The sequence below is a fragment of the Ixodes scapularis genome, unplaced genomic scaffold (assembly GCF_016920785.2).
Source record: "Ixodes scapularis isolate PalLabHiFi unplaced genomic scaffold, ASM1692078v2 PGA_scaffold0__279_contigs__length_252992795, whole genome shotgun sequence".
Taxonomy (NCBI): domain Eukaryota; kingdom Metazoa; phylum Arthropoda; class Arachnida; order Ixodida; family Ixodidae; genus Ixodes; species Ixodes scapularis.
Genome location: NW_024609835.1, coordinates 248702535 through 248716728, shown reverse-complemented (window position 1 = coordinate 248716728; position 14194 = coordinate 248702535). Strand labels below are relative to the sequence as shown.

Genomic DNA, 14194 nt, shown 5'->3' with positions numbered 1-14194 from the left:
CTCGCTACTTTTGTGCACACGATCCAGTACGCACGAGTCGCATTCAATACAAACAAACAACATGAAAGACGTTTACAACTTCCTGTAACGCCGATTTAGAGCACAGCCCTCGAGGAAGAGGAGTTGAGGGTATGCCCCTCCTCCTCATCCGCACCCTCTCCTCCTTCTTCATGCGCAAAATGCGTGTCGTCACGTGACGTTTCGGCGCGGTGCCGAAACGTCACCGCGGTGCATTATGGGACGTTTCCCATAATGCACCGCGCGGGTACGCTGACGGCAACGTAGCTCAAGCCGGAATCGGGCGCCTAAGAGCTGCACTCTAAAAAATATAGGGTTCGTTCAATTTCCGTGCACCTGCCTACGCTAGTACAGAAAAGTGTAGTGCAGAACAGAAATATAGGCTGCAATTGTAACACAAACTAGGCAGCCTACGCCGACTATAGATGGCGCGGGAGGTGTGGGCGAGTCGAACGAGCCTATTATTGAGTGCGATCGCCTCTGGAGACCAAACGCTGCAGCGTCCTCGTTTTCCTCGTTAAAATTATGTGGCGACATAATGCACACCCAAGTACTAAGAAAACTTGCAACCTCCAAATGCTCTCCATCTTTACTAACACCGTCGAACCACGATACAAAGAAGTCATACTTTGAGCCCGAGACTCGTTCAACCACAGAATTCATTGGATTGAAGTTTTAACTTTCTGGCGGCACAGTCTTTCTCGCAGTTTTCAAGATCCCTAGTATTGCTTCGCATCTTTTCAATGGGCATTTACAAATAATGTTCCTCTGCACCGACAATTATGGGAATAAAGTGTACACCGACCATCATTTCAAACTATACCTGATACACGAGAGCCATGTCTCGTCCCTGTACCAGAAAACAACTGGAGCAAGCTGCCACCCAGTTCAAAATATAGTTGAGTCGTTAGGTCACTCCGAGTCGCGCAGGTGACTGGGAGTGACGTAACACTTGCTGGCAACTATCATGTACGGTGAGAGCACATGCTCCCAGCATGCTCCATCGAAAGCTGATCAAATGAACACAAGAGCCTGTTTAGGATCGACATATCGTTTTAGGGACTCCTTAGGGTCTAGCCTTGTCCGTCCGGCGTCTGTGCTCACATCAATCTTGCTGGTGCTCGTGTAGGGCAAAAGAAAATGACAAAAAAGCAACCGCATCTCCACGTGGTGAATGATGTTGATTGGGGCGAAGCTCTGGTGGTGCTTGTCTGCGCAGACGCTGAGCCGCAGCATGCCGAGCCTTTCCTTCGTTTTTATCCACGTGCGACCCACGAGCATTTCTCGGCAAGGGTACGGTGTGCGAAGGTCAGTACACGAGACCTCTCTTGCTGAGGCGAGGCAAGCGGACACGACCGGTCGATCGCTCGCATCGCATTCTCATGTTTAAACAAATCTAAAATGTTACCTTGGACCAAAAAATGAGTTTTTTCTCGAGTTACAGCATTTCGTGCGTGAAATAAAAATTGTGACTGTATCTTGGTATTGTTGCAAACGCAAGATGCTTTGGGTTTTCCATCGCGGCAGAAAAATGCTATTCTAAAAATCTCTCGCGTAGCATGCGCTAACGCAAGTGCTAAATTTAGCACTAGCGCGTGGTAAAATTGAGTATGTTATTCTAAAACTCCTTAAAACTATGCCCATTTTTTGTGGCTTCTTATAAACTGCAAATACGTTGACTGAAAAAAAAAAAAAAAACAGTTGCACAGTTACGTGACTTTTGGTAACTTTCTTCTTTTCTATATTTCTTCTTCCCCCCCCAGTGCAGTTTCGGTTCTTAGCAATTTCATTTTTTGACTTTATTCAAAATATATGTGATGCAATAGCAAAATATTGATTGGGTAACCTTCTGACACCATAACAGATTGCCTGGAAAAACATGAACAACATTTTTTGGGGGATGTCAGTGTCCCTCTAAGATATTCGTTTAGAATGCGTTTCACTTAACACGGGCTTACTGGCTCCAGTGGGAGCCAAGGATACTCACACGCAGCACCACTGAGCATGAAACTCCTTTGTTGCGGTGGAATTTCAAGGACAAAAGCCAGCTTTTCTTAATCTATCCTTTGCAAAGCTTGATGATGCAGCTAAGGGGTCACAGTACCCCACTAGTGACATTATTTGAATGCCGTTCATAGATTGAACCAGAGCATTGCGTGAGCACTCGATTTGGGCTCGTGATAATCGATAGCTCAACAAGCATTCGGGTAGTGGCCCATATTTAATCGCCGCAATGATGACAATAGCCGAATCATATTAACGGCTGGAACTAGGCGTGTGTCCTGTGCTTTGCCGAACCAAGCACATGGCTATGATCAAGATGGGCCACAAATAATCAGCTGCAGATCACGTGGCTGCTTGTTCTGGACGCAAGTTGAAAAGGTGAACGCTGCTCGTTCTTCTTAAATTTTTTCTGCAACCTCTCTCCTGTGTGGTGAAAAACGAACAGGATTTCATTGGTCATTAATGCCAGGGACTCGCCCTATGCGGGATTTGCACAAAGTGCAAACATTGTTGCATTGCCCCTTAAGGGGCCCTGCAATCCTATTTAAGCGTCTACCTTCTTTGCGGTTTACACGTCTCTTGTGGTTCAGGCAACCCAACGGGCACGGAGAGAGTAACTAAATATCAGTGTGCCATATTTTCACCGGACAACGCGGAAGCCTCCTTCACCTACGAGGGCGCCCAGTGGTACCGAACGCGCGCGGCATGTGACGACATTGTGACGTTGGTTCTGGCCAGCTCCTACGTTACGACTGGTCAGAGCTGCTAAAAGCTTTTTTTTTAATCAAAATACGAAACATAAGTGGTGCAAATCGTTTTAATTTTTTATGAAAGTAGTTTTTGTTCAGAACTTTATATCAGAAAAGAAACAAACGCAGTTTATAAACTACGGAAACAAGAAATGACCCGTCGAAATACCCGCCACCAAGCGGTGGAAAAGTCGGCGCATACTAGAAAGGGGTAGTGGGATCAGGCGCCAACGAGCGTCGAGCATAGAAAGGCCTCGGATGTACGCGACAGCACTGCGGTCGTATGGGCTCGAGGATCCGACCGGTTCCGAGTGTTCCAAAGGCCTTTGGCAACCAGCTTTGGCTTGCGGTTTGGCCGCTTGGCGGTATGGCAGCGCGAAGTGGCTCCCATTCTGAACTGATCTTTACCCCGTGTTTGCTGTCGTTTGTGGCCAATGAAGTGTCATGCTGAATCAGTGTTTAATCGCGCAGCAAATCTAATACGAGCCGCCCTGGCCGCCCGCTTCATAGAGCCTATCCAACACGTGCTTTAGTGGCGCCCTCTTGAGCCGTCGACACGGAATGCGGCAGCCGTGAGCGCTTGCTGAGCTCACTACCCCTCCTCTATTTCACGGCCACTCAAGTCACGATCAAGGAGGTCATGAAGGAGGTTATTTGTTGCTTGTTTTTGTAATTTTAATTTGCCTATAATTTTTAAAATAAAGCAACATTTGAGAGAAGAAAAGTTTCATTAACTCCCTAAGTGCCTTGGACGAGCTGAGCTCGTTGGCCACTTTCTGGCTAAAAATGCCGTGGACAAGCTCAGCTCGTCCAGTGGTCTTTTCGGTCGCCCTCAATTCCACGGACGAGCTCGGCTCATCCGAGTAGTTTTGGGGCACTGATCATAGATGGCAGCACTTGTATTAGTTGGCAAATATTTTTTTCGCCCCCGCTGATTTTTGCGTAATAAACTTCTCAAATTTTATGTGTAATACTAGAGGAATAACAATTGAAAACAAAAAAATAAAATATGGCACTTTTAGGTTACTTTTGGAAAAAAAAATTTGGCACTTAATGGGTTAAGTTACTACGTTCAGTGTGCTCAGGTTCGGTGCAAATTAAAAACCAGTCAAAAAGTCGTTGCAGGGCCCCCTTAAACAGTAACCCACCATTGTTGGCTTTGAAGTTGTTACATCCCAGCACAAGGTCTCGGGCTTTGGTTGTATTGCCCCAAAGCACAGCTCCGCTCGAAGGCAAATTCTCAGCCGGAATACCCAGTTTTCTCTCGCACGAGCGACGTGCCACATTTGCTTTCATGGTTGTTTTTCCCTTCTCAAATACAGCTATCTCAAACTTCCAATAGACCTATCGCTAAATTACCCAAGCATTGAGGAGAATGCTGGGGATGTTTGTTTGTTTATTTTATTTTTAACACAATTGTCAAGCGGGTTGGTACAAAAGGCGAATACAGTATAGACCACTTACAACGTAACCGCTTATAGTGCAGGACCGGGTATAACGCGGCTTTTTTAAAACCACTGGTTCGCCTCCCATAGAACTCCATGTAATTAAATACCGCTTAAAATGCAGGCGCGCGAAGGGAAATACCGGTTATAGTGCGGTTTCTGGAACAGCTCGCCGACCGACCGGCGGAGCGAGCACGCTTCCCTGTGAGACACTAGATAATGGCGCGAGCCGCAAGCGGCACTCGCGGGGCAAGGAGGTTGCTCAAAGAAGTGGGGACGAGCGAAGAGAGAGGCTTCAGTTGCCATAGCGGCAGAGGGACGCACGCACGTATCGTTCACGTGCGTGCATCCCTGCTAACTATACCTCCGCTGCGTTGGAAAATGATCTCTATGGTTGGAAACAACCGCAACGACAGACCAATCGCAGATCGAGGAGAAGTGTGCGCGTGTGTTGCATGCCGGTCGCGGGCCGGCTCTTCTTCTATCCGCAAACATGGCGTCGTTGGAGATCGTTGACGTAGACGGTGTGGTAGAAGCTCATCGTTCCGCGTAAAAGTGCTATCCTTGACTGTGAATTTTTGTTGTGTGTCGCTATGATAACCCAGCACGTATTAGAAGGGAAGATCCACCCACTTGTGCGGCGACGTTGTGGCGGCACTCTCAAGACGACAGAAACGCCCGTGTCGTTGTGTTTGTTTATTTCGACTACAGTGGTGCTTTCTAAGCATTTGAGTTTTCGAACATTGCCCGGATTTCTTATTTGGAGCATTTCATGCCTGTGCTAAAGTTGAAGGTATTACTGGCGCATACCCTATAAGAGATGCAAATTTTCACGCGTTTTCATCACCGGAGAAAAGTGATTAGGGTTAGCAATCCTGAACGCTCGCAACGTCCGTCCGCAACCCGCGACACCGTTAAAAGGCTGCGCCAGGCAAAAGTCACTCATTTCTTTCAAAATGTGTGACACACTTGAGAGAGAAGTGTACTAGTCTGGTGAAATAAAGACTTTCCTCAAACTAAGCTTTACTTTTCATCTAACATAAAATAAATTCTTTTACAAAGGTAAGTTGTCTCATGGCATGTATTTTGGCCTGAAAAATTTATGTTTTGGTTATAGCGCAGTACCGCATATAGTGCGGATTTTCGCGACTCCCACGACATACATTATATGCGATCTACACTGTACAATCACCTGACTGGGTCCCAACCCCTGTAACAACACTCAACAGCAGGGCACAAATCGAAAGAGAAATATGAAATAAAAAGCCAGCTCACAGCACAAGTCAAGAAAAAACTTATTTCATCCACCCAAAAACTTTTCAGCGTAAGAAAAATAAATAAATAAAAAACACTGATTAATAACACAAGTCACTAGGTACGGTATGTACACAAGCAACATTAAAATATTCCCTTATGTATTTTTTTAAATGAAACATGGAGATTTCCTGGGCCATCTCATACACACAATAATGTTTGTTTAGGATATCTGTAATCTGGTAGGATAATTTTTGAGTACCATAATTAGTTCTCATTTTTGGTTTTGGAAACTGCTGGTGCCTCAGGTTGCAATTTGTTTGCTTGGGTAGGTATGTCTCGTGAAAGATGTCAGGATCAATGTTAGTTTGGGTATGAATTGAAATCGCCACCTTTAGACAAAAAAGGTTATCTACTGGAAGTATTTGATGTTTATTGAAACTATCGGAAGTTGATTGAAACGGGGCAAATTATCAATTAGCCAAACCGCACGTTTTTGTAATGTAAGTTATTGCTTAATATTATTTCCCGTGGTTGTCCCCCACACCAATAAACAGTAATAAAGCCTCGAGTGAATCATAGATGTATAGATTTGTCGTTTCAACCAGTTTGGAAGAAGTTGTCTGCACCTAAAAAGTAAACCAATGGATCTAGAAATCTCCTTTCGGAGATCGTTTACTTGGGCAAATACAAATTTTCGTGGAAACGAACACCAAGAAATTTATAAGATTCTACACGTTCCATAATGGAGTTTTGAAAGGATATATTAATTCTGTTAGTAATGGGTTTGTTTTTGCTCTAAAAATGATATACTTAGTTTTCGACGTATTTAGTTCTAGCTGACTTGCAACTAACCACAAGTGAAGTTGGTCCAACCAAGTGTCTGTCTGTGTGTCTGAAGTATATAAGCAATTACCGGCAAAAAATACATTTCTGTCATCTGCATATAAAGTTATGTCCGGTGTTCCTGGGATGTTTATTATGTCGTTAACATAAAGGAGGAAAAGTGAAGGCCCTAAAATTAATCCCTGCGGTACACCATACTGAATTTTCGCTAGAGAAGAGCGCGCGTCATGGAGGACCGTATGTAGGTCTACGCACCATATGTGCTTGCCTCCCGCGTATAGAAGATCCGAAGTAACCAAAATAAGGCGTTGAAGAGTGCTCGTGTGAGGTACCATTTGATTTAAGCTCTTCCTTTAGAGCAGTTACTGCTGCAGACGCCAGAACGTGCAAAATGTAAACCTACAGTGTGTCCACGAAAAAAATTTACGGCGTATTTTTCGCCGCAAAAATGAACTACACATGGCCGAGCGCTCATTTTCTGGCAAATGTAGCGCTAGCAGTCCCAACCAGATGCCAAAGTTTCGGAACTAACCATTAACTCAGTAAAAAGTTATAGGCAATTTTCTGAAAATTTCAACGAGAAAATGGAGCCCGTTTTAGGTAAATGGCGCCATTCAGCTGCATGTAATACAAGAGGTATCGGCCGTCATTTTCGCATTAAAAATTTCACAAAATCGGTTATAACTTTTGAATAAGAGAATGGTTAATTCTGAAACTCTGGCATCTGGTTCGGACATCTAGGGCTACCTTTGGGCAGGGAATGAGGGTTCAATGACGCATAGGTTATTCTTTGTTTCAAAAAGTCCCGTAAATTTTTTTGGGGGACACACATTATGTTTCCGGCGTTTTCCTGCATGCTGGGGTAATTTAGCCATAGATCTGCTTAGGGAACAACACAAACAGATTGTTTCCCATTGTTGAAATCACAAAAACTGCAAGATGTTTACAAATCACTGTAATGTAAAACTAGACTACAGCTTTTGAGGAGGGGGAGGGGAGGGTATGGCCCTCCTCTTCCTCTGTACCCTCCTCTCCTCCTCCCCCTCTCCCCTGCTCCTCTCCTCCCTTTTCTCCCCCCCCTTCTCTTCCCCCTTCATCCTTCCACCCCTCCTCCTGCCACTGAATTTGTTCACGGGTGACGTGACACGAAGTTGTGGCATCATTTTCCACGATTTAGCGGGCACACTTAACCCGCCAAAGTTAGAGGGGAAATTTTCACGCTAAGTTTAGTGGGGAAATTTCCCCGCTAACTTTAGCAGAAAAATTTCCCCACTAAATTTAGCGGGGAAAAATTTAGAGGGGGAAATGTCCCATAATGCAACGCGCGGTTACGCCAACGTTGACAGCAACGCCGCTCAACCCGGAAACGGGCGCCTAAGAGCTGCATTCTAAAAAATGTCAACTGTGAGAGGCCCTTCAAATATGTTCATACATGCGATGAAAAGGAGAATCGTTGCCGCGAGCAATTGGTGCCTTCACAATGCCTTCTTTGCCAAATGCTCTTCAGCAGAAACACAGAGAGTCGCCTCGCTTAGATGTCCAATGCAACCGAAGCACCCACTGATATGCAGTTCCTACCCTACTACACAGAGGAAGGGACTGGGATGCCACCAAAAGTATCCAGCAGCTGCGTTCTATTGCCGACGCCGTCTCTCGCGGCCTCGCTACGATCTGATCAAGATCAGCACGAGCGAGCAAGGTCAGTGCCGGGTCCCCACACAAAGCACCCTATATTCCGGGCGAAGAAAGAAGCCGAGAGCGCAGAGTTGCGCAACTCACCAAAGGGTGCCTCCGAGGGTGCCCTATGGACGTCCGCCGTGTCTGCCACCGTGAAGGGGGTGTGGTGGTGGTGGTGGTGGCCCAGCAGGCTGACCGGCTTGGGAGCCACCGCCATCAGGGTGGGCCCCTGGCCGGGGGGCAGCTGGGCGGGCAGCACCAGGGGGCCCCCCCGCACCCCGCCCCCCACCCCGGCCCCCAGGGGCGGGCCCGGGCGCAGCACCTGCGCAACACCCGGGCGTTGAAGCACAACTACGCGAGTCTTGCCCTTCCAATTAACGTTGTCGTGGCGCAGAAGAGCTCGGTACGCATTTTAAGCATTGACGGCACAAACGACGTTGTGCGTAGCGTGCCCCACCAAAAGTAGCGTTCTGGCAGGAGTGGAACGCGAGGCTTGCGTGTCTCGCACACCGCAGCTTCGAGCCTGCTGTTTGGCATTGGCCCATTTGTTCCCAAGATTGTGCTCGCCCTCCCCACCACACTCGCCAAACACCTCCCAGACAACGTGGTGCTGGACTTCCCACGGATAAGCCTGAGCAGTGCCCAGTTTAAACGCGAGTCCCACGACAACTTTCGACTGGGCGTTCCATCGGCAAGGACACCAGTTACAGCCAATTGCAGCACTTGTGTCATCCCGTCAATTCTTGCTCGACTTTCTTCAGTTACAGGAAGCAAATTTATCTATTCATTTCAAATGCCCTCAAGGCCATGGGGGCATTTCAAAAAAGAATGGGAGAAACAAAAAAAGAAACAAAAAAAAGCAAGTTTTAAGAATGCAAGAATTATATGTTACTAAATTGACATCATTAAGGCGAATATATAAGCGACGCCATTAAATACAGTTATCACCGACGCTGGACAGTGGTTCCAGGGAGGCATAGTTTGGGTATGAATTGTGAAAAATTGTAGTTTTACACGATGGTGTGCCTATCTTGTGTTGTTGTAGAAGAACTTGTTGATCTAGACGTGGTGACAAGCAGAATGGGAGATATTAGTAGCTTTTACGCAAAGGAGGACTATGATAAATTTTGTGAAATAAACACAAACAAGATCTACGTGATGTGAGGTTAGGCAGGTTCAAACTACATTTCATACATGTTACGCTGGAGATGATAGTATGGAACAAACATCTGTTTTGAATTGCTTCAACTGCATGTGTTAATACAGTAAAACCTCGTCATAACAAAATGGGATATAACAAACTAATGGATATAACAAAGCAATTATAATTCCCCTTGCTTGCTAATAGTGGGAAGAAATGGACATTGGCTATAACAAACTAATGGTTATAACGAAAGAATTACGACCGCTCCTTCAACTTTGTTATAACGAGGTTTTACTGTATGTCAGATTGGGGTCCCAAATGGAGGAGGCATATTGCCGCGAGCGCAGCTGGCCAAGTAGGCAGTGCGCCCGTGGCCTAAAAGTTATCGAGCTTGCCTCCCACACAAAAAAATGTTCAGCCTTTCCACTCTCGTGAAGAAGGAGGACCAGCGGAGCTGTACTCAATACACTGCCGCAACGCGCACGTGCCCGTTTCCCGTTTCTTCTCGTCCGACACGCCGCAGATCGTGGATACGTCTCCTGCAAACCAGAATCCCATGAAGCGCATGCGGCGCACGTTGCACCAAACGGGTAATCCACGAAATCCCTCCGGACCCTCGCCCCGTCGCGCCCGGGAACTGTTTAGCCGGCGTGGAGTGCAGTCGTCGCCAAGCCTCGTGTTTGTGCTTGACCTCCGCGGCACGATCATCGTCTGTGGCGTTGGCCCGCCGGCACCATTTACGTCGCTGGTTCTGTTCTCGGCGGAGGCTTTCCAGGCGAGTGATGTGCTCTTCTTTGGCAAGGGAAACTGAAGCGCTCGGCGCAGTGAAAGTCGAGGCGACAATGGCTTTGGGGCGGTTGCAGCCCCATTCGCACTGCTGCGTACGTCGCCGCTCCTTCCGCAGCGTCTTCTTTCCCCGAAAGGGCGCGCGGCCGACCCATAGTAAGTCCGAACCGAAACTGATAAGAGCATAGGAAACAGCGCGCAAAACAGACGAGGACGAAGAAACACACGGGACGAGCGCTGCACTCGTTACGCGTGTTTCTTCTTTGTCGTCGTCTGTTTTTCGCGCTGTTTCCTACGATGAATTCCCGCCAACGTGCCCAACTATCCATTCTTCTACGATAGCTGTGGAGTTCCTGTATAGGCTTCCTACGGGAGCCAGAGTTGCACGTCTGTTTTCCACGTTCCGCAGCGCCGCTATTCGCCACGATCCGATCACGTGAGGAGCCGGATCAGGTGCCGTGCAGGAAGGCAGACGTTGCATGCGCCCTGCCGTATGTACCTGCTTTTGAGCGCGCCACGCCGCTATTCGCCGAATTCAATCACGTGAGGAGCAGGATCAACATGCTGTGCAGGAAAGATGGCGCTGTGGGGATGAACGCGCAACTCTGGCTCCCGTAGGGAGCCTATACAGGAACTCTAGATAGCTGGAAACATTGCCGCCATCTACGAGCGACAGCGGCAAACAGACTGGTTGTGTGCTTGCCACCGTCGCTTATAGATGGCGGTAGCTGTCCAGGTAGGTTTGTGTCGACGGGCGTTTGATACCGGACACGATCCTGGGGAACCTAGCCCTTAACAGCTCCGCTGTAAAAGCCGAGGTTCGATGCCTGGCCGCAGACACACCTTTCTGTTGTTTCTGCAATGTCGCGTTCTGGTAAATTCGAGAACCCTGTTACTTATTCCAAGTTACAATGTTCTGTGCGCGAAACCTTCGATGCCGATTGTTCCACAAGCCCCGTGTGGCGAGCCGGAGTCAGTCTCGCACCCTCGCTCGATCTTGCTGTTGACATTAGATAAAGTTCTAGCAATCTCATGATGCTTCCAACATCAATACCAGAAGCAGATAAATCATTAATCAATAATCATTTCTGCGCTGGTTATGAGACAGTGTTGTCCCTTCTGATCCTGGTCTCCAGGTTTCTCATTATCAATAAACTTTTTGCCAACGAACTAGCAAATATTTTTCTAATTAATATTTTTTACGAAGCATGCTACAACAACAGGGAGCAAAATTTGCATTGGACGTGCACACAAAAAAGGCCCGTCACTCGGAAGGTTAAGGCGGCAATGTAGCGGGACCTCCGGCATCGCCGCTGCTCACCTGGAAGGCAGCGAGCCCCAGCGGTGCCATCTGTTGCTGCTGGTGGGAACCCCCCGAGCACAGCGTGTAGCCCATCGGGGGGCCGCCCTGGGGCTGCTGGTGAGGCTGCTGTTGCTGCTGCTGTTGCTGCTGGTGGTGGTGCACCGGGTGGTGGCTGGTGACCGGCAGCATGGTGGCAGGGAGGACGCCCGGAGGGGTCTGGGGGCGCAGCGCCACGTAGCGCAGCGACAGGCTGCAGGCAGGCAAGAGGTGAAGGCGAGGTGGGCATGAGCGTCCGATCGTTACCGGTGCCGGTCGGACTCTAGCGGGATCTACTACAGCCGCTGGTAAGAACAAAGGGAAGAGCTTGGGTTCTCCCGTCTCTGGTGCAAGCTTCCCAACTTAGACAACAGTAAGGCTCGAGGTTGTGGTAAAAGCACGGCAGGGCACAGAGCAGGTGGTGCAGGCGTTTCAAAGACGCGCCCCACTCACTCCGTCAGTCCCCATAGAGCTTCTCGAACGGTCAAAGTACCGTCCGAGGCAACGCGTTTGTAGCTTCGGCTTCGCTCACATTCGTGGTGAACGGAACGTCGGCTGCACAAGTGCCCAGGTTTTGTTATCTTTCCTTTATGTTTGGGACTATAGAATTCTCTATTACTGCGTGCTTTTGCAACACTTTGGCGTATTTAATGCGCCGAGAAACCGAGGGAGAGGAGATGACGAGACCGTGCAGGAACGTCGGAATGTAATTCTAGTGAATAGTAAGTAGGCCTAAAGCCTTTGTCTCCACTGCACTCGTCGAATGTGCGAAAATACAAGAGCCAAATGCCGAATGCTGGCGTTCTTTGTTCTAATGCGTTTGATGAGACAAAAGCGGCTAGCGTTAGGACTACGCACTAATCATTGGAGCCAGAGCTTGGCGTCCCGACCTCCCCTCTCGTCTCCTCCTCTCCCCTCGGTGCATCGCATTTAAATGCAATAAAATGGCGAGAAAGAAATCAATCCAAAAAGGTTGTCTTCAGTAAGTATTTTTGTTTCCTGGGGGCACGTGCAATGGCGGTAAAATAAAGAGAGATTCATTTTGTTCAGAGCACGATCCAACATTTCCTCTAAGCCACTCAGCATAGAAACCTAGCCCATCCCTTTCCAAACTGGGAGCACTACCGAGTTTGCATGATTCTAACGCACACCTTTTTCCGCCGAAATCGGTGCCCAAAACTATGCGCGCGTTACAATCAAAACCAAAAACCGAAATTCAAATGAAAAATGCAATGTCTGGTATAAGGTGGCTAGCCTCATCGCCATCGTGACCGTTTGTGGACATTCGCCATTTTGGTATCCGTATCCCGCGTATTCTCTCGCGTCTACGGACCTGTGTTTACCGTTTTAGGATGGAAAAACAAAAGAAATTCCACTAGGAATCTTTATTGAAACGAAAGGCCATCACGCTGGCGGGAAACGATAACAAAGCAGCGCTGCGTGGCCTCGCAATCCCAGCGACCGGACGAGCTTGCAATGCGTTTGGAAGACTACACTCCCAGAGGAGACGGTCGCGCTTTAGACAAAAGCAGGGATCACCTTTGTGGACAGCGAAGAATAATCATCGGACTCTGACAACGGCGACTAGTGCACGGCATTTATTTTTGCATTGACGCGCGTTTCTTAAAATCTGTTCTATGAAGTATCTGTTCAAACTTCGCTAATTCACCTGCACAGTAGAATCGACAGCAATTCACTTTTTGAATCTCTCGAACCTAAATCTGCCTGTGCATCAGAATCGTGCAAACACGGTACAGTATAGACCACTTACAACGTAACCGCTTACAGTGCAGGACCGGGTATAACGCGGCTTTTTTAAACCACCGGTTCGCTTCCCATAGAACTCTATGTAATTACATACCGCTTAAAATGCAGGCGCGCGAAGGGAAATACCGGTTATAGTGCGGTTTCTGGAACAGCCCGCTGACCGCTTCGACAACCGGAGCAGTGAGCACGCTTCCCTGTGCGACACAAGATAACGGCGCTGACGGCGCGAGCCGCAAGCGGCACTCGCGGGGCAAGGAGGTTGCTCGAAGCGGGGAGAAGCGAAGAGAGAGGCTTCAGTTGCCATAGCGACGGAAGGACGCACGCACGTGTTGTTCACGTGCGTGCGTCCCTCCGCTGCGTTGGAAAACAACCGCAACGACAGACCAATCGCAGGTCGAGGAAAAGTGTTTGCGCGCGTTGCATGCCGATTGTGGGCTGGCTTCTTCTATCCGCAAACATGGCGTCGGTTGTGATCGTCGTCATAGACGGCGTGGTGGAAGCTCATCGTTCCGCGTAAAAGCACTATCCTTGGCTGTGAATTTTCGTTGTGTGTCGTTATGATAACCCAGCACATACTAGAAGGGAAGATCTACCTACTTGTGCGGCGATGTCGTGGCGGCACTCTCAAGACAGCAGAAACGCCCGTGTCGTCGTGTTTGTTTACTTCGACTACAGTGGTGCTTTCTAAGCATTTGTGTCCTCGAACATCGCCCGGATTTCTTATTTGGCGCATTTCATGCGTGTGCTCAAGTTGAAGGTACAGTGTAGACCGCATATAACGTATGTCGCGGGAGTCGCGAAAATCCGCACTATAAGCGGTACCGCGCTATAACCAAAACATCAATTTTTCAGGCCAAAATACATGCCATCAGACAACTTAACTTTGTAAAAGAATTTATTTCTATGTTAGATGCAAAATAAAGCTTAGTTTGAGGAAAGTCTTTATTTCACCAGACTAGTACACTTCTCTCTCAAGTATGTCACACATTTTGAAAGAAATGAGTGACTTTTGCCTGTCGCAGCCTTTTAACGGCGTCGCGGGCTGCGGACGGACGTTGCGAGCGTTCGGGAATGCTAACCCTAATAACTTTTCTCCGGCGATGAAAACGCGTGAAAATTCGCATCCTTTATACGGTATGCGCCAGTAATACCTTCAACTTGAGCA

General features: G+C 48.1%; 1 protein-coding gene across 3 annotated transcripts in view; it reads right to left on the bottom strand.

Annotated features, from left to right (window-relative positions):
• LOC8031822 (cAMP-regulated phosphoprotein 21) overlaps nucleotides 1-14194 on the bottom strand; it is a 112570-nt gene that overhangs the window by 7781 nt on the left and 90595 nt on the right. For all 3 annotated transcript variants that reach the window (XM_040210372.2, XM_040210374.2, XM_040210373.3), the window contains 2 exons: nucleotides 11245-11476; nucleotides 8096-8315 (listed from right to left, as the gene is read on the bottom strand). In XM_040210372.2, the coding sequence (XP_040066306.2) occupies nucleotides 8096-8315; nucleotides 11245-11476 (452 nt within the window). The remainder of the gene's footprint in view (nucleotides 1-8095; nucleotides 8316-11244; nucleotides 11477-14194) is intronic.